Genomic DNA, 21,273 nt, shown 5'->3' on the forward strand with positions numbered 1-21,273 from the left:
TCGACAACATGAGTTTTTTTTTTACAGGTCACGTCTAGAAAAACCGCACTATACGGCTGCCCTACGTGCCTCCTCGTTGCGAAACATTCCCAAGAGATGCCACTTTTGAAAGAACGTTGACGCCGCCGTGACTTGACGTCACAAAGCTAGACTAACGTAATCACTGGCTAGTCGATACAAATCACGCGAGGCGGTGGCCTCAGTGGCTATGTCATTGTGCTGCTGACCCTGAGGTCATGGGTTCGGTCGCCGGTCGCGGGTTTGGTCCCCTGTCACGGCAGCCGCATTTTGATGGGGGCGAAATTTCAAAAAAAAATGTAGTGTACTTGTGTTCTAGCGCACGTTTAGAACTCCGGTTGGTCAAAAAATAATTCGTAGAGCTCCACTACGTTTGTCTCATAACCAAGTGTGCAGTTTCGGGATATCAAACCCATCAATTTGTAGTACATACAAATTTTCTTCGAGTTGTACAGCGGTGTACTTTGCCAGCGTTTTCTTAGGTTCTCACAGGCTACAGAAGTGTAGCCTCTGGTCAAAGCGTTCGGTCTACTATGGTGCATTCTTCAAACTGTAACTGAATCACTCACGCGTTTGTGCAATATCTTTACTGAGACTCCGTGATAGTAATAAAAAGTTCAAAAATTGAGAAACATAACCCTAAAATGAGTGTCGTTAAGCGAATAATTTGAATACTGCAAGATATGCGATGGGCGTTAAAGCTTCCCACTGGCATACCCAGGAGACTTTAGAGAATATGTACTTGAGTGTCCATGAAGCAGTGCGTTTTCAGTACCACTGAGCACCAAGCACAAAAACAATCTCATTCGCTGGTAGCATTTCTGCGCTGCCACTTGGGCAAGTTTAAGGTCCATGCGCCACAAAGACTGTGGTTTGTACGAGTACCAGGCACCGTGCAAGCACCGGTAATGTCATCTGGTATAGGTCGCCAGTATGGAACAGGCCCGTCTGTCGCGCGGCAACGAAGTTCGAATGTCACCGTTCTCTGTGTAGCTCCGCCTTGCATTGCTAGAGTGGCACGGCGACTTGGTGGCCGGAGTATGCTTCGGGCAATGACCCCCTCTGCGTTTTTCTTCGTAGAGCTAGGTCACTCTCGATTTTGCTATGTGACAGTAATGTAGACAGTCCATTAAAGCGACGACGAATCAAGTCCGTTCTCGTCTTGCGGTGGCAGGACTTCGACGATATAGGCCAAGGTCTTGCTGTTGACCCAGCTGTAAGAGTTGTCGAACTCCAGGACGTCTGCGAAAAGATAGAGCGCAAGTTGGTCGTTTTGGCAGCAGAATAAGGTGGCACATTTAAAGATGAAAAGCTAAATAGATATTGAACAAACGAGTGGCGATAGAGGTCTCTTATAACAAGAACAAAAAGTCAAAGAGGCGATATTGTAACTATAAGAATTGCCCGCCCCAAATTGTGCGACATGAATGCAAACGCAATAATGTTCTGCCCAACACTTTGTCCAAAACAACTCCAGTCTCAAATTATCTTCAAACTGAGCATATTTGCTTGCAAAGTTTGACGAGAATGGCAGGTTTGTCAATAGCTTTTCCGTACAACCACATCCGTGCAATTACCTCATAAGAATTTCCTTAGACAATCTGTAAAATAGTACCCGTAAATATCTCGCTATAAAGACTACGCGCTATCTATAGACATCGTGTGTAGCTGTTGCATTATATTTTCTCTCTACCAATATTTACAGATTTTCTGAAAACAACACGTTTGAGGTCAATACCGCAATATAAAATATAGAACTACAATGATAATAGTCTATAAAACGTTAGAAAGAAGCTTCAGATCGTGGCATTACGATGGAGCTCTGGCACTGCCATCAAATTCCAAGCAGGCACTAAAACTGAAAAAACAATATTGACAAGAATTTTCATGAGAGCCAAGATTAGCCTCGCTTTGAGAAGTTGCTAATCTAGAAACACTTGTTTAAAACTGGACAGCAAAGAAAAAGCGAAGTGTCCGAATAGTTAGTTGTCGGCTCTTTTTGCCCCCCTATGTAACTTTGTTTACAAACACAAGTATTGTCTATAGTAGACTTATATGGCTCAAAGAACAGGCTTATAAGAAATCAAATTGGTCTGCAAGAAGCATTTTAAAACTACAGATCGCCTAAATTAATTCTAGTAAGAGAAACAACTTGCGGTGCGCTGGGGACGATCGATCATACGCAAGGAACTTTGCCATCGGGCCACTAACAGTAGATGCACACATGGCATCGGTCGACCTTCAGCGCACATCTTCATTGTTATTTATTTATTTATTTATTTATTTATTTATAGATATTGCGATCTTTTACAATATCTTAGCAGGATGGGAACATACAAGTGCATTCATACAAACATATAGTTCAAGCAATCATGCCGACGCTTGAATTCAACATGGCATTTCAACACCTAATGTGGACTTGCCTAGGGCTCACCAGACAGCTCCAGTAGGCGCCCATTTAGGGCGCTCGCGCTTGCGTCGATTCGGTCACTGGACTCACCGGTGTGACTTCATCCCCACTCCGGACCAAACATACTGATCATAGATTCTGCGGGAGTCTTTTTCACTGTGTTGCTCTATCAAATTCGTGCATCCTTAATACAACTTAACCGCTCCTGGACTGCAACCACCTGATCTTTCTTCTTCTCATTTAACGCGTGCGAGTTCGATCGAGGTGTGATTGCAGCCTTTTTTCTTTTCTTTTTTGAGCAAGTTATCGCAATCTCACATGTTCCGGGTTTATCACAGACGAGGCGTCCGCGCTCGGCCACCAGGCTGCAGGTGGGCAACCTCTGCGGCTCGATCAGGTACTCGCCGACCCCGCCGACCCCGAACGGAGGCTCGTAGCGTATACCGAAGGACAAGTCCCCCGTGGCCGTCTGGAAGCTCCAGGACAGACGCTCGCCGGACCGCGACACGCGCATGGGCAGCTCCCAGCGGGAACGGCGCTCGATGCGTTGCACGCACGCGCCGGCCTCGCGCGAAATCCGCCGCTTGGCCAGTTCCTCCCTGAACGAGGCGGGAACTTCGCCGCCGGGGCACACCTGGGGCGAAACGCGCACGAAGTGTCAGCCGAGTGAGTCCTCGGCACCTAGGCGAGGATCCTTTCTGCACTCATTCGTGAAAAAAATTTTCGAAGTAGTCTACATACTGTCAAAATACACCTTATAAGCTGTTTTGCCCGTCTCAGTACATTTCGGCTTCTTCCGTCGAAAGCCCGTGCTACTACTACTACCACTACTACTACCACTGCTACTACCACTATTACTAATGAATGCGTAGTATTAACTAGATGTTGCCACACAGACAACATATTGTTTATAGTGGAAGGCCGTCCGTCCATAAACAGCCCACAAGCTGAAGATACTAGAGGGACCGTACGTATAGCGCGCTTTAAAGTGCCTCTGTACAGGGTGTTCAGAATTAAGTTTTATGGTTTTCTTAAATTTAGGCACTAGGAGGTATGCGAAGACCACCTGTGCAAATAAGTTACGCGGCCAGGGGGACACGAAGTGAGATCGCAATTATCGCTGTCAGCAGCCGAATTGACTAAAATTGAATAATTACATTTTTGTTGACTGCAGTAAGTGGATATGTTTGTATTGAAAAGTTAGAGGCAGTCACGTTTCTACACAGTATCAGTTGGGAGAATTCTTCTAGCGTGTCTGTGCTTCCAGATATCCGACTCCAAATTTTAATTGTCGTTCGCATGATTACGCATGCAGGAGAGTTAGGATCGGCGAAAAGCCCCTCCCTGATGTGACGCGGCTGTTGCGTGCGGCGTTTAGGGCCCACTGCCCACTGATCTTTTTTGATGTAGTTTACTTACGGCCTCCACTAAACTAGTTGTAACCCATATGACGTCGCTGCTGATTTGAGTTTCAATGGTCATGCTGAATAAATTTGAAAATCTGACTGCCATACTCAGAAACAAGGCTCGACTGGAAGGTCTTCCTGAATTCCAGCGAATCGGAAGCCTCCTTGCAAGTTTTGTTTAAGGGTGGTGACACTATACTTTCGCACACTTAAGTGACGGTTGAAACTTTCTAATAAATTTTTCGATGTGGGATACAAAAGGGCGAGATAACGCCCAGACAGGCCGCGTTGTCCGCTATCCTTGTCGACGTGCAAGTAGTTAAGTTTCTTCAACAGACTATGACCTAAGCCACCAAAGAAATATAGTGTACGTGAGCTCCATGCAAGCACGTAAATTTTTTTATTGTGCAACAGGATAGTAAGGAACTACTTTGTTGACTAAAGGTGCCCCATTTCGACTGAAGAAGGAAATGCGCTTGAATAAACGCATCTCGAGGATGCTTACGACGAGGATTTGCCCTAGAAACCCACCTTCACTCCAGTGCATCAGATGGACGTCAAGAGCATCTGTTAGTAAAATGTTCGTTCTATTCTCACAGTGGAGTGACAGTGAGGTGCAATTATCACTTCAGCCGAAATGTGGCGCTGGCAACCAACCGCCGAACTTTCTGGAGCCACGAAAGAGTGCCTAGTGAAGAAGCGTTCTACGAAACTACGTTGTTGAAAATCTTGCATCGTCCTGTAGTAACATTCATCACACATTTATTGTACATTCGTCTCTTCAGAAGAGAGAAGAGAGTTGTAAATATTTCGTAAAAGCGTTGGGCTTACCAAGTGAGGACATCGAGGATCTCCGTCCGGTCCCACCATGGTTCCGCCCCAGTGCTGCGGCATGAAGTCAGGATCGAAACGCTCCATGAGGCCCTTCTTCCAGTCGTCTGCATGGAACAGGCGGTAGTCAAATTATTTGATGTTGTTTCGGTAAGAAAGCCCTGTATAGAGGGATTTCCTGGCTAAGCCACTACATTCTTCGGCTCATATTTCCCACAAAGGTTGCATTTGCTTAATAGCACGTTTTTGCATATTTCGTCCAAAGTAAGAGCTTTACTGCCGCGGCGATGCCTGAAATAAAATATATATAGTTTTCTCGGTGATGGGAAGATGGGCGGTATCGTTGCTTTCGTTAAGATTCTTTTTATGTCTAGCCTCGCCCACAGACATGTGCACACCGGTTGATTGATTGATTGATTGATTGATTGATTGATTGATTGATTGATTGATTGATTGATTGATTGATTGACATTCCAATTCATTGCACGGTCCATGAGAGTAAAGACATCGCAGTAAAGAGATCTGAATTTATTTTGATCATCTGGATTTCTTAGTTTAAGTTCAACCACCAGTGTTGCAAAGCTCGCTATACCAGTGTCTCTCATTTCTTTTTTTTTTCTTTTTGCATTCCGCCTACATTCCGCCGAGGACTGAACACACGACCTCCTTTTTCAGAGTCAGAACGTCATAGCCTCATAGCGGCGGGTGACGTTCACCTCCTATTTACTCTGGATGAGACAAAAGGTGCTGCCGCTTGGCGTGGTGCTAAACAGTGCAATAGCGAAATGTCATCCAGGGGGGACGACGCGTGGACTATCGCACAGACACGTTTATTCGAGGTAGATCGTCATGTTTCGCACTTTTGCCTATGTTCGTCACGTGTTTTGCATGCATACACGTAAGGATTCTTGCCAGAACTTTCGGTGGCACTGCGGGTGTAGGGTGTCCCCATGTATAACTTTCGTCGCTCCGAAACCCCAGACATTCAGAGGAGATGTGTGCACTCTCCTTAGCTTAGTGGAGTGCCAAGGTTATGGCAGGTGGAGCGCGGCACCATAACTCCGCGTAGGGCCTTGCAAGTTACGGAGTGGCTTCAGCGCTTTAAAGCTATCGACGCACTGCGTATTGGCGCTGGTACAATGGGAAGCTCTCCAAACTGTTTTTTTCTGGAACCTTTTCTGAACAGCCCAAGGATGAGTAGCGATTGTACACACCACTCCTTAAAAACTCCGAAAGCGCATAAGAAAGCAACGCCCGTAACTATTATTGACCCCATAACTGTTCCTATCCGCGTTGTTGTTAAAACCTTCGGGCACAGCCCTCGGCATTATCTAATTCACAGCATCTGAGTTTTGCTTTAGTGTAAGCATCCCCCATATACACATGACGCAGAGTTTATATGTGTATAGCGCGGTCCCCACAACTCTCAATAACAAGACATTCGGGCGTTGCGCTTGCAGTTCATAGATTTGTACGCTCTCGTAGTCTGCCAAAACAGTTAATGTAGTTCCCTTATTTTTTAATCCCCCGTCCGCTCACCTGTGCCATAGATGGCCACCTTTTCGACCGTGCGCTGTGTCAGGAAGGGTCGGATGAACTTCCAGAGAAGTGGGAAGAAGCGTGGCGCTGCGAAGAGGAAGGAGAAAAATCGTCAACCCGGAGTGTGCTGTGCCGAGACCCCCTCGTATAGCCAGGCAACCCTGTGAAGGTTCTCGACATGCAACGGCAAGCGTTTGCCGTGTTGACTGTAAAGTAACGTCATGAATCCCTTTTTTTTTCTTTTTAGTCCGCCATGGCAGCGTGAGTTTTTTTCCGGCTATGCGAGCGAGGAAATATCCTTACAATATGACGACAAGCTTTAGGCGTGGTGACTACAGCAACGGAGCATGCTTAACTGCTACGTTATAAAGGCTTAGTCGTGACCGAAAGGAACAACGAATAGCTTTATTTGGCTCTTTCTCCCGTTTTTTATTGGTCGATGGCTGGCGGTCTGTGGCTGGTAGGCGGTTGGAACGACGGGTGTAACACAAAGGGTGCGCGCGCGCAGTAGCTTGGCGTAGCGTGTTCGTTGTCGAATGCCAAAAGTCAAACTCTCTGAGATGCAGGCGCGAGCCACTTATATTGCCGCTAGATGTGAGTTGGTTCACGGCTATGCTCTCGACGGTATTACGCAATGAAACAACAAACGCTACCTCAGTATCCTCAGTGCAGCAGATGCGTGTCGTCAAACGTACTTTTTCTTTCTTTTTTTTAATTGTCAATAGCTTCCTTGATGATTTCGGCTATTCGCAAACGCTGACAGTTATTGTTGGTGGCTTATGACCAAACCTTGTTTTTTCTCTTATTTTTCAGAGTGCTTTTCGCGCATTTCCGATATAAAATTGAGCATAAATTGGGCCAATTTTTTTATCATTCTATACCAATTTGTGATAACGAAATTATGCAATACAGATATATCTCCTTGCCTACTTTTCTTTTCTAAGCTAGCGAGTGTGTTCTGTAGCACAAATTTTCCAAATGAAGGTTTGTCGCGATTTCGTAAGTGCTTTATCAGTTTCAATAAAAAATGAGGCGGAAACAAGTATATGTTTTACATTCTAATATCAGACAGCTGCGACCGTGACCAGTGCGAACGCGACAGTTGTGCAACAGACAGTCCCGTTTGGTGCTTGAGGAAGCTTAGCAACAACTCGTCGCGATGTCCTGATGCGCTGGCCTTCGTTACAGCTTGTAAAATACCTGGACTAGATGACATTTCAAAATGTGCATTCTTGTGAGTCATGTTCAGTCGACTAAAAATAAAGTAAGTCGGGCTAGATTGAAATATTAGGCTTCTGTAATAACGAATTTCGTCATTAGAAGCGAGAACAGAACTTTCGTAAGCGAGTAAATGACGAAAATCGCAGTGGCGCCACCTGTAGTGGTCTATGGTACTTCATGTGACGTCAACACTGGCTTATTCACAGAAAGCGGCATAGAGGATGGTCACTTTTATATTACGTCAACTAAACCATTTCGATGCGAGCGATTCAAATCGAGAGCAACAGCGAGCCCTTAAGGGGCAATTTTGCCACCCATAATGGTTATATATTGGCACACAGAAAACGATGACAGATTTCTAGACGAACAATATATCGATCCAGCTCGACTGAATATTTTCCTTTGTGTACGTTTAATTCAGCCGCGTGGCCACTATCCTTTTATTTATTGTATACCTTGTACACCATCAAACTACTACCACTACGCTGCTGCACTTTAACTGCGTACACCGTATGCGGCAAGAGCGCAGCGCGCGGAAGTGTGTGGGACCCACCGTTGATGACGTAAGCTTTTTCGAGAATCTCCGGGTAGTTGTCCTCGTAGGCCTTTAGCATGTCCGTCAGCAAGGTGACGACTGCAATACAAGGAAGGCAGGATCGTTTCAACTGTGCATTAAGTCAGCAAGTAAGTTTCGCGACATTGCGGTTCTGAGCTCCTAAAATGGGAATGGGACGCTTGAGCGAAAGAAAACCGGCTCTTTTGATGAGCAGTTGTCCAACGGAAACATGTTTTGTCGCCATCGTTCACTTATTTCTGCACACGAAGATTTCAATGAGGTCGAGAGCTCTGGAGACTCGCGCACCTCATGTCGTCTAGGTGCACGAACTGCTGTCGTAATCAATGCTACAACATTCTACGAGCTGCGATAAGATGCAATACCGTTCGCGTTCCAAGACAAATGGCGTGCTGAGAGAGGACGTACGGCCAAAGAGGTGTGCTCTCATATAGAACATTTATTTGATGTTTTCGTAGCAAGTGCCAAAAGTTCACCGTTGGGCACCAAATGTAGTAGATTTAACATTGAGGTATCTAACCTTCAATACAGTTATTCAAGTTCTCCTAAGTTGTAAATTACAAATCGAAGTTTTTTCTTCCTGCCGGGATATTAGGGCTTAAAATATAGATAACATATTGGCCCTCTGTTGACGACGACACAGCACCTGTTATGTGCAGCCGCGCAAAGTTTCGGTGTTTCAGTAACAAACTTGCACTCGCATAAACGAAGACACATCGTTACGCCGGTTTTTTTTCTGGCACACACCTACGTAGACATGTGAGGGTCTCGGACATGAAAACCTGTAATACATTTGAACCTTTCGCTAGCGTATGCACACTGGGTACAGTGTAGTCACGTTTCTTTCATCGCAGTTTGCGTTTGTCCGTTCCATCATTTGTTTGTTCAAATCAAAGAATCTGGCAGTGTAAACTGCTGATGACCGTACCTTGCCACGAGTAGATCTGCCGCAGCGTGAAGTTCTCAAAGTCGGCGATGAAGAAGACAGTCTCCATCACTTTCTTTTTCTGAAAGGCCACGCCGAACAGTTGGAAAGAAACGTCAGTAGTGATTCCGGCACGGTGCAACGGTTTCGCAGATAAGAACTAAAGAAAAAGGAAACGAAGCCACTGACGATGTCTGAAGGAAGGCAGGTGGCGAGCATTATAACGATTAGCGCTGCTCATGCCAACGCTCAGCCAAGTTTATATTTTTGAACCGGACTTGCAAAAAAAAAAAGAAAATTCTCGCGACTTCGCTAAGCAGTCTGAAGGTTTAAGTCACCTACAGTACGTGCAGGTCGAGTAGGGAAGTATTGATTTCACGTTTTGATTCGAGGACCAATGCGAAGGAATTTCGCTTTTCCTCTAATCGCATGGTCACGGAATTATCCTGCTTTCAGTACATGCGATAATAACTTGCAGCATTTTTTCTTCCCACGCTTAACATAAGGAACGTCGCAGCGGTGGTATCCAGATGAATTTGCGACTACGAACGCGAGCGAGTTTGCATTCCACCCCTGTTAAAATGAGGCCATCGCAGCCGGGACGGACTACATGTCACGCTCAGCACCATAGTGTCAGGTCTAGTGAGCCATGTAGCGGTGAACGAGCTAGGCGTAACCCGTATTCATGCGAAAGCGACTATAGCATGAAAAATACTTCAGTGGTGATTTAGCAGTAAATGCGAGAAATGCGTTAGCTTTGCGTCGCACGTCTTTGAGGTTCCGGATCCATGATTCAAACCGCGTTTACCACATTGCCAAGTGATGTTCAAGAGCTCACTAGACACACCTCCTTCCTCTTCCAGAAGCGAAGTGAAGCTGACGGTCGCCTGGAGCAGACCACTGTCAGTTTCTATATATAGACACGCTCTTCTTAGCCCTCCCATCCCCTCTCTACCTCTACCACGGGTCGGGCTTCCCCCACTTCACACACATACACTTTTTTCCCCACTTTGACACTCCTAAGGCTAACGCATTAATATCAGGAAGTTTACCATGGGGCGCCAATCGGTCGCTTACTGCTCAGCATGGAAAGTTTGGGGAGGATGGGCTAAATGGGAAAGGGAGGAGAAGAGAATTCATGCTGGAGATGATGGTGAGGGTGATAATGCGCACGAGAAACACTGGCTTTCTTCGTAGCCTTATATCTGCACCACTCTCATCCTAAGCACGAGTTCTGCAGCACATACAAGATCACAGCCGTTGACAACAGCCGATGCTCAAAACATTACAACGAAGCTGCCACCAGTGACTGCTATTCTCAGTTCCTGTCTCTCTCGGCCACACCGATGAACAAGAACACCACCCGTTTTCTATTGTGTCTGATTAATTGACGCATCGTAGCTGGGGCTGTTGGCGGGACAAATTTGAACGTAACGTCTAGTGAAGACTAATGTCTGTACGAGCTACAGAATTTCTATAGAAAGATGCACTTTGGTTATTTTACAAAGGCTCGGGACTCCGAAAACATTAAATGTTGAGTACGCAGAACGTAACCTATAACCATATGCCAGAAACAGCTACTAATGTAACTCAGTGAGCTATAATTTCTCACGTTTGCCTCCTTTCATGCAGTGGAGAAAGTACACTAAATTAAAAAGAGGAGTGACACGGATATGAGCAACAGTGTCAGGTTGTTGTCTATACCATTTGCTTGATTCTGTGAAGCCAGCAAGCTGGAATAATTAGTTCCAGTTGTTGATACACATGGTGCTGGCGCACGCAGACGGCACGCAGCAGAAAGCAAACTCACGAACGTCGTGCGTTTCTTCGTCGGTGTTTGCTTGTCCTAATACAACGTGCAGTTCAACATGCTTGTTTCGTGCAGTTTTTATCATTTTTCACAAAGTGAATCATCCATCCTGAAGCCGAATGCGGAATTCACCTGCGTCGTGCTGCGCTTGAGGCGATCCATCAAATTCTCGAGCAAATACAGGGTGTGTCGTTTGATGTCGTCCGCCGGGACCAACTCCAGAAAGCCTGCAAGCCGCAGTGGTAGAAGTATTAGTAATTAGTCGATTATTAAAAATAAGAAGTATAAACTGAAGAAAGACAGAGGAAGGATAGAGTCCTCCAGCGCAGGAACAATGGTCACAGCAGTTTCTGACGTTTACTTCAGTCACAAAATTTGTCATGATCAAAATGTGGCAGTCACATAACTGCCTGCTGGACACCAGCAATGACATACGTTACTAGGTGTTATCCTCCCGCCCAATATAAGTTATATTTCTGCAAATTCTTACTAGAACTGGCACACATGTCTCGTATTACAACCGCCACAGAGCGCACGTAATTTATAACGGTTGCAAAACATCAATGTATGGTCGAACGTGACTAAATGTGGCTCCGAAATTTCCCCACGAGCGTTACACAACTTCTATACCTTTCTTAGACTCAATTAATGCCAGAACTGAAAACGCAACAATACAGATGCATACTGCTTTGACTCGTCGACTAATTCGCACAGTGTAAAACATGCTGCTTTCCCCCAACTAGAAGTGTTCGTAATTTGTAGAAATGACCAGCGCAGTCCACCTCCTCCCAAGAAACTAATGGACTGTAACTTGCCCCAGCTACAGGAAAAAGCAGATACTTTGAGACGAGAGAACGATAATAAAACGAGTGACGTAATAGCACCCCACTGCCCTCACATCTCATCGTAAATGTACTTCTGAGAGAGAGAGAGAGAGAGAGAGAGAGCTGTTTAATGAATACATACATGCCTCGTGTAGCGTGCTATTCAAGGTGGTTATGGTCGAAAACGAATACACATGGACATTGCCCGTCAGAAAAACAACATGCATAAAACATGCCTTAACACGTAACATACAACCTAACTAAAGTGTCGTAACCAGCGTCACTGAGGAACGTTGCACGAGACGCACAAGTAGGGTTAGGCACGCGTTGCTCAATGCATGAATGTCCCTAATGAATATTCAGTGCTGACATTAGGACTCTTCGTTGTCATATGAATAGCCAACAACGGCATACTTAAGTGGGATATATCACACGCAAGGCACAGCGGTGATCTGTGCTGCAACCATACTGATCCAACACACAACTCTTAACTTCCCACTGAACCAGGCAAATGCATTCGAGGAAAGCGTATCGTCTGGATGGGCAACTTGAAATTGCGGTTCCGGCCTTTTTCCTTAAGGGTAAGCCGCATTATTTGGTTGCATAACGTTGTAAATGACTATACATTGGATGAAGTATGGTACGCGTTAATTGCGAAGCAAGCTGTAAAGCACTTTCGTGTGAAAGGCAGGTTTGCTTTGAGAGAGTAGTAGCAGGAGGGGGGAGGCAGTTTGCCTCGAGCTTTGGTACAACTATCAAAACGCGATGAGCTTTATGCTTATTACATTCTTAAGACGTCGTCGCCAGGCCACTCGTGACTGTGCTCTGAACGCTACAGCTTGACATAAGCAGTAAGGGACATACGCAGACGTCGACTATGTCTAGTTCGACCTCCTTGCGTCATAGTTTGAGCTCTGGAAAACGACGGGCGCAGCACAATGTGAACTATATTGCGGGCGTGCAACGTAGGCAGTAGGTTATACAAACATAATGTAACCTTTGATGTCTACGCTTCCGATAGGCAGCAGGTAGCAGGGATGTCCTTCCGGCGAGCATTCCAAGAAGCCACCCGGGAAGTGCTTGAGGAAGAGCTGCGCCGATCAAAACCCATTTTGGTATCTTCGGTGCGCACAAGTTGAAAGGAACGCGTCAGCACTCAACACGAACTGGAGAATTATTCACTTCGTTTTTCGGATGAGCTATGCTTGCTTAGTTCGTTACCACAGAAGTAGAACTGCAGCCAAGTAAAATCAGACATTTTTTTCGCGGTAACGTGTATGGTGTTCTTTGCCGTGCAACCACGCACGTGTGCTATACTTACCTCCGAAGGCTGGTAGTCGGTGACGATGGTGTCGGCGCCCACTTTCTTCCGCCAGGCCATGCTCTGCGTGGATCGAAATTAGGTAGCTGAGCTTTGGCAGCGTGCATATCACTTGGGCGCGCTCGCACACACGCACGCACACATATAGTCGTAAATTGTTAACGCAACTGTAGCACGTCTTACAAACAGGTGTACAAAAACAACCACATTTGTTTATCCATTTATATATTCATTCATCTATTTATTCATTTATTTATTCATTCATTCATTCATTCATTCATTCGTTGTCATGGTAGGCAATCTCACATCCACGTACCACTAACGTTTCTTTCAATCTCTTTCCCCCGTTTACCATCGCTTTCTGTGCGGTAATTGTGCGAGTATCCTATCGATCGTTGCACTCTTGCTCCCCTTTTGATTTCTTAATCTTCTCTTTAAGCGTAGTTTTCGCGTAACCGGTTTCTGTTTGCAAACTAAACAACCTGGTTTCCGCCGGGGCTTAGCAAGCAACAACGCCCGACGCTATCGGCAAACCGGACGAGGCTGGTTCTTTGCTTCACCTTGCCGCAGGACACTAAAGAAACCGATCGAGACGGCAGGCACGCAGATGGTGTCAAGGGCGCTCGACGCGAGAGCCTGCCTGCAGCTCCTCCCGATCACGCACTCGCAGGAGGCTGTTCTTACGCAACCCTATACCTTCGGGCAGTAGCGCGATTAACGCAGTCGACACTTCAGAGACGGCATTGGGAGCCCGCGGCGAGGAAAGGCCGCAACCATCACCGAGCACGTTTCGCGCACTCGTTTCGGTCGAAGCTGTGAGCATCCTCGATAACAACCCCGATGGCCAAATATGACCCTTCTAAGCACTGGCTATATTGTTTGCACTGGGATCACAATGAGACGCAGTAACAATGGACGGTATTCTGTGTCCAATTGCGTTTATTATCTCAAGTGCGTATCATTTTCATCTGCGCACCTGTATACTTCTCGCTTGACAACGGCACCTCACACGCCGTTCAAGCTACCTTTATGACTCCGTACGCTGCGTACTCACTTCTTGCTCCTGCATGTCGGACCACACCAGAGGACCTCTCGTACCCTTTTATTGCGATATCAGTTATATACGGACGCTTGAGGCGCGTTTTCGCCGTCGGGCTCTCATGATCGATGCGCGGCTTGCACGTGTATGGATTTTAGGTATCCAGATACGTGAGAAAACGTGCATTGCATTTTGCCGCCAATAAAAAAAAAACGTCATAGCCAGGTGAACGCACCGCCACATACCGCTCAATCGGCTCTACAGCGGAGCTAAGGCTGCTTTCCTCCTTTCGCTGATGGCACGAGCGTCGTACTCACAAACTGAAGTGTTCTACGCTGTGCAGCCGTGCACATACAAGGGTACGAGTGGAACAGACAGTGAAGCTTAAGCTACAAACGCCGACGGCTTTCCTTCGTTCCCATCTCGTGCACCACCGAAGTGCGAACGCCTGCAACAGCGCTGACGACACTCACCTGCTGCGTAGCGCCAACATGTTCCCCCCCAGCGTATTGCTATAGAACGCCGTCCGAGCAGGTTCAGCGAAACGCTAAACCTTGCTATCACTTTCAATGATTCGTCCTCAGTGTTAGCCGCTGAGCAGCTCTCCCTGAAGAGCGCTCTCCGCAATCACTCTCCCTCTCTCTTCGGGCGAAACTGCCCAATTTTTATCTCGTGTCGTTCATAGTTCACTGAACTTGCTGCGCTTCTGCCTACCTTAATTAATTATGAGGCAGAAGGACGAGATTAGATTTCGGGGTTTTACGTGCCAAAGCCACGATGTGATTGTCAGGTATACGCCGTAGCAGGGGACTCCGGAATAATTTCGGCCACCTAGCGGTCCTTTAACGTGCAGTCAGTGCACGGCACACTAGACGTTTCTGCATATCATTTTGCAGGTTGTTCAATTTCCATTGCGTACGACACGAAAGACCGCACGAAGTGCGTCGTGTATAAATACGTCACTAAGTTTGCTCTTCAGCAACTTTCGTTATTTAACATCCACTAAAATTTTAGTGCTACACTGCTCTTATAGTCCGCCTCAATCCGAAAGCAACCGGGGATCGAACCGACGACTTCGTGCTCAGCAGGTGACCACCATATAGCCACTGAGTCATGGCTGCTAGACGTAACGGTTACGCCGCAAGCCGGGAGATGTACGACAATAGATTCGACATAAGGATGCCAGGAATGTGTAGCAGCAAGGTTAGCGTAGGGTAGATGAGATCATCTATGTACACCCATCAGATATGCGCCACGTATGCACCAGATTAAGACGTCTTATTTCACAAATTTTAGTATATCTGGTGACTCTTGAAAGCCATGATAGGATCAACCGCAGTAGTTCATAGTCATTGCTCTTGGTTTACTTTTTTGGCGTTATTGCGATCTCTTAAAACGAAGGAATGTGCGCAGGTAGGTCACTTTAGAAACAAATAGGAAATAGTAAACGAGAAAGACACTGCTCCGCCAGTAAATCTTTCTTTCCTGCGTACTTGTCTGCAACACGCATGCGCGCACCACCGTTTCGCTTCCTTTAGTCATCCGCCGTTGGGCGATTTTAAAATCGCCACTTTTGAGACGCGAGGCTCTCGACTTGCATGAGACCTTTGAACTTGACATCTTGAGTTTATCTGTTTCTAGGTGCAATGCTTGCATTCCAAGCTCCAATGTCAAAAAATGGAAAGTTGCGCGGTCCCCGCCGTGCGTTTGTAGATGCCTAAATCAATGGGCTCTGATTTTTAAATTTAAAACTCATAATTCAGCCTTAATTGACATTCATTTTCGCGCTCTGTTTGCAAAGCGCGTACACTGTTTCAGCGACACATGCACAAGACGAACTGTGTGGTTAAAAACGTGTTTTTGACACGCATGTTACTCTCGGGCGATACACGTCTTTATATGGCTTTTTATTTTCTTGCTTTCTTTTATAATACTTAACTGGTGCTCAATATCGAGCGACAACTTCTACAAAACGGCAGTGCGTGTGCGTGCGCGTGCGTGTGCGTGTGTGCGTGCGTGTGCGTGCGTGCGCGTGCGTGTCGGATAAATTTAACCGGCGGATACGCGGGCCTGATAATAACTTATGCCTTTTTCGATTGCCGCACAAGAGAGAGATAAAGGCAAAGGAAAGACAGAGAGGTTAACCAGAGATTATCTCCGGTTGGCTACCCTGTACTGGGGGAGGGGCAAGGGGATACAGTAGGTGAGAAAGAAAAAAGGATAAAAAAAGGAAAAAAATTACCGACGATTACGTTACTTCCTAATGCGAAATTTGAGCGCAGCAAATAAGCTGTTTCACCTTTTCGATAGATTGAGGCAAAGAAATCGAGCAACACATGTATGCGCTATCACAGAATTTTTTTTTTATTTTTCACACGTATTCCTTTAACAAAGACTCCACTAACAGTTCTTGACAGTCATGAAGGAAGCTTTGTGGTCGGAGAAATAGACTGATATATGTTCGACTTGGTACACCAATGCTTGATTCTCAAAGACGAGATCTATACAAGTGCCTCGCGAGGTTGTCACAGCCGTGGGACGCGTTACGAGCGAGAGGAACGGGATGTTCTCCCGCATAAGTGTTAGGAAATTGCTGTTTGTCTTTATGTCAAGCCGCCACCGATCTGGCTCTCTGATTGCCACCGCACAGGGCGAACGGCAGCGGCAATTTCGGCTCGGGCGGTGCACATATACATATCCGCCGCCACCGATCTGGCTCTCTGATTGCCACCGCACAGGGGTTGCATTGGAGGAGGAGCGAAGAAAGGAATTAAGTTCGAGCCGGCGCTTTGACAACCGGAGACTCGCAGGAAGAGGGGGGAGGGGGGCGGCGTGTACACCCAGCGGCAAACGATGGGGGCAGAAGCGCGCGCAGCAAGCGGACAACACGATAAAGGGAGGAGGGAAGAGATAGCACCGACTGACTGACACCTCCTCTTTCTGCATGGCGGCGACGGTGTTCTATGCAGTCACGTTATCTTGACTCTCTAGCGGCGTCAGCGGCATCCAGCGGTATCAGTCGGTCGCTGCTAGCGCTGGGGGGATGAAAGGGGGGCGGAGCTGGTTACGAGGCCGACGACAACGCCGACGACGACGCGAAACCCAGGAACGGACGCCAAAGAGCTGCGCTCTAAATAAAAACCTAAACACACACACGCACGTACACATGAACTATTTCTGTGGGCACTGTCACGCAGCCCGCAAAGGCATTCCTAGTCTTACAATGCACGCAAAGCATGAATAAGACAAGATGAGCTCGGCGATTTCTCATAATATTCTCAGTGGCTGTATTGTGCAAGCATCGGCGTTCGCAAGTTCGTCTATGAGCAGCACGATGGGGTGCAGAATACGTTAATCGACTCCGTATACAGGTGCATGCGGGTAGATCCAGAGGCAGGGCACACCTGGCCTTGAGGACGAACTCGAAATGCATCGCGTCCGCCGTCGTGACAGGAAAGACTCGGCACCGCAAATGTGTGGAGGACGTTCGAATTTTTCCCCACTGACGAGCGTACAAGTGCTGAATGCAAGCGTGTTTCACCTGCGACGTCTTCCACGACGTGATGGAGGCCGGCTGTAGTAGTAATACTAATTGTTTGTTTATATAACTAAACAACTCAGAGAAGAAAAGATAGAGAGCGTGGTCGTGTCTGGCTGTTGTTCTTAATGACGGCTCCCATGCAGGCGGCATTGCAGCACCAATGATTCTGCATTCGAGCGAGACCATGAGCGAGTGAAGAGACCTCCAATACTCCCGAAGGATGCGAGATCTCGCTGTCCTTTTCCTTCGTTTGTTATATGATTCATTTATTTATGCATACTGCATTTGGTTCAGTACAGGAAAGAAGAAAAAGAAGCGGCAAAAAAATTGCTGGCATTGTTAAAAAATGTGTGTACATACCTTACTAAATACAAAGATACTCCCTTCAAGTAGTATAGCGGTTAGGTATTCAGATGGTGATGTAGTTGACAGACGAGATGTTCAAATGAAGAATCAGTGTTAATGTCTTGCAAGACAGCACGCCCCTCAAGTCTACGATCACATCTTTTCTATGGTACAGGTAATCCTGTTATCATATGCTAATACGATGGTATCTCCATAGCATCTGCGGCATAGACGATAGCAAACTTTTCTTTTTTTTAGAACTTCTAACTCTTATTCATATTCAACATTTGTCAGCTTCAGTGACTAAATTCTTTATGAAGAAAGACGGAGTGCGCAATGCCTTTTGTTAACCTCCAATCCTCAGTAACCTGTTAGATAGATGTGACAGGAACTTTACGGAACCGTTGTCAGAAAGGTGTTATTAAGTGGCTCAGGTGTGTTCACTTTTCTAGTACTTTGTTATAAATGTGACCTGTTTGACGCTCAGCATTATGCAGCCCAGATTCTTTTTACGCGTTGCAGTCTTAAATGAAGAACATAGAATTGACAACGGAAAACAACGAGACACTGTAGTTGAACCTTGAACTAGTTTTTTTTTTTCTTTTCAGTACACCACATGTGTTGGCGATAAACTATCCTCGTTCAAAGAAATTAGCCTGCTCCCACACAATTCGGCACATTCAAAAGCTGTAAACCCTAGTATTATTGCAGGATCTAGCATGCGGACGACTCTTGCGCACTGTTCTCACCACAGCACACGCGCGATCTTTGATTCTCAAGTGGTGGTGACGTAGCTACAGGCGGGGCTAGCCCGACAATCATTGCCGGCAGGTCAAGAGGGCAATCGCTCCACCTGAGCCTCTCTTTCCGCGTCATTTATTTCTGACCACGAGTCATTCAGTTCGGTCTCACGTAGGAATGTCGGTAAAATGCGCGACGCGTCTTTGGACGCAGTTCAATGTCCGTTCAGTAAAGTTAACTGCTCGGCATTTTCATGAGGAAATCTTCTCATGGTGTCCAGAAGCCTTTCTTTTTCAGAATAGAAGCGAAACAGAGCAGAACAGAACAAAAAGCCGTAGTAAGGGTTGGTCTTGTCGCGCGGGATAAGCTTGCTTCTCTTTCTCAGAAATTTGACTGAGAAGGCACTCGCTATCGTGACCACAGTGCGCGTGAAATTTTTGAAGCATTCTGCGTCGACGAGCATCTTATTAGTAATGACACTTGCGCGAGTGCACGGTCTCCATCTCCTTACGACAAGGAAATCGAGTTTTTGTCAGCGATCTGATGACGATAAGTTCTGTCTTGTTTTTGCTTTGTGCTTTTGTTCTCTTTCCCCTATAGGACCTGCATAGTGCCTTTTGTACATTATATTGGAATTCATAGTCAGCGCTTCGCTTATTCTTTTTTATTATCCCGTCTCTGCACCGCTCATGTTTCTCGCGCCGGCTCAACGACCCTTTCGCAGCACAAGTCACTCAAACCATCGCAACAACTTTATGACCACAGGTTAAACCCTTGATAGAAGATTTGAATGTTTCACACTAGATTGATCACGCTATTTGACGTAGTAGTTCTGCGGAAACCCGCAAGGTGGAGATAATTAATAAAGGGAAAATCAGACATCCACCCGTTCGTAGCAATTGCTACAAAGGAAACCCATACGGGTTCCTCGAAAGAAAAGCCTCAGACTTGAAGAAAAATTCGTCCTGGTCCGGGACTCGAACCCAGGACCACCGCCTTTCCGGGGCAGCCGCTCTACCATCTGAGCTAACCAGGCGGCTAGCAGATGGCAGGGCGAAGTCGAATTTGTCGACGACACACGAAGCAAAGGCAAGTGTTTGACGTAGTTCTGCGGAAACCCGCAAGGTGGAGAGAATTAATAAAGGGAAAATCAGACATCCACCCGTTCGTAGCAATTGCTACAATGGAAACCCATACGGGTTCCTCGAAAGAAATTTTTCTTCAACTCTGAGGCTTTTCTTTCGAGGAACCCGTATGGGTTTCCTTTGTAGCAATTGCTACGAACGGGTGGATGTCTGATTTTCCCTTTATTGATTACGCTAGATTGAATCACACTAGGCGACTGTTTTATGAAATTGTCCTACTGTGGCAACACGCACACATAAAAAAAGTTAGTTTGTCTTTTATTTTACAACAGAGAGCTGTTTTTCTTGTTGAGTCGTCGACGTTGCGTAAAGCTAAAGCTCCGGTGCTTCGATGTCGTTCGCGGAGCAAGCACGACCTTGCCTTACTACCCTGAAGCGCATAAAGCCTGCGTCTGCGACAATTAAGTACTCTGAGCACGCTGTCAGCGAGCAAGGACAGCAACGGCCCTCATACAACCTTGTGCAAGGGAGGCCACCGTTAACTGAGCACGGGAACCTTTCGGAAACCATTTCGAAAGCGCGCTATAGGCTTGTTTGGCTGGTGCAACTTCGGTAGTCGGTACAAGAAAACTTAAGGCTAACGCTATAAATTATCATCCGGAAAGTTAATCGACAAGTTGTCCTAAATATAATGCATTTCAACTTTTAAGCGTCATCGATCACTTATAACACACCTAAAACTCAGTACACGTTCCCGTATCTACACTTCATGACCATCTCAGCATGGCGCCCAGAGCGCGTTCTGGAATAAAAGATGAAAACCTTTAAATCAATCTAGAGCGTTATCATTCAAGGAACGCAGAACGACCGGGCGCATTCTTTCCGAAATGCTCGAGCATTGCAAGTAAGAAAGTCTTAGCAGTTCGCAGAATATGCGAATGCAATGGTGCTGGAGCATCTGCCGCGGGAAGGTAAACTATAGCGGTAGGTACCAGCCGACTAGCGTTGCTGTCGGGTACCTGCCAATAAAATAGTTAAGTGCACTGCCGGCCTGGAGGGGTATCCGATAATTGCAATAAAATTATGAAAATCCGAACAACACATGCTGGAATCTGCGTAAAGAGAAGCTTTCGTGACGTGGTTAATTTTGATGCTATGACACTAAATGCGATGCGTAAGAGTCTTCATTGTCATCTTGTGCAAAGCGTAAGCTCATATACGATGCTTACATTTATGCACCTGTGCTTTGGTGTCATGCCACGTTCATGTTCTTTGTGTGTGTGTGTGCACTGCACTTTTCACAAGCTATGGCTTAAATTTAAAGAGCAATTCATGCGGATTTGCACTGTGACACACCCCGTGACGTTACGAGGAAGAAGGCGATATAGCAAAACCTTTTCTTGGGCGCATTGGCTCATAAGTAAGCAGAAAAAGAAACTGCAGCGCCAAGAATCAAGGAAGAGACGAGTACACAGGAAATCAACAGCGCCCATTCTTTCGCACGGCTGTCTTTTCCTGTCTTTTTTTTTTTTTTCCTTCTTAACTGCTAAAGCGATGTTTGGTGTATGTCGAGGTGAGAATGGTGAGAAGAGGCGTAAAGAGAAGTCTACGACGCAAAAGGTAGTGGTATATGTTTGACTAAT

At 46.3% G+C, this 21,273-nt stretch overlaps 1 protein-coding gene across 1 annotated transcript in view; it reads right to left on the bottom strand.

Annotated features, from left to right (window-relative positions):
• Positions 1-586: 586 nt before the first annotated feature.
• The window catches only part of LOC126522001 (SEC14-like protein 2), a 50,246-nt gene continuing 29,559 nt past the window's right edge, over positions 587-21,273 (bottom strand). The window contains exons 4-12 of the mRNA XM_050170771.3: positions 12,880-12,942; positions 12,556-12,649; positions 10,867-10,961; positions 8,928-9,006; positions 7,979-8,059; positions 6,205-6,291; positions 4,666-4,772; positions 2,747-3,062; positions 587-1,260 (exon numbers count right to left, since the gene is read on the bottom strand). Coding sequence (XP_050026728.1) covers positions 1,148-1,260; positions 2,747-3,062; positions 4,666-4,772; positions 6,205-6,291; positions 7,979-8,059; positions 8,928-9,006; positions 10,867-10,961; positions 12,556-12,649; positions 12,880-12,942 — 1,035 coding nt within the window. The 3' untranslated portion in view covers positions 587-1,147. The remainder of the gene's footprint in view (positions 1,261-2,746; positions 3,063-4,665; positions 4,773-6,204; positions 6,292-7,978; positions 8,060-8,927; positions 9,007-10,866; positions 10,962-12,555; positions 12,650-12,879; positions 12,943-21,273) is intronic.

Source organism: Dermacentor andersoni, chromosome 6 (assembly GCF_023375885.2).
Source record: "Dermacentor andersoni chromosome 6, qqDerAnde1_hic_scaffold, whole genome shotgun sequence".
Classification (NCBI taxonomy): domain Eukaryota; kingdom Metazoa; phylum Arthropoda; class Arachnida; order Ixodida; family Ixodidae; genus Dermacentor; species Dermacentor andersoni.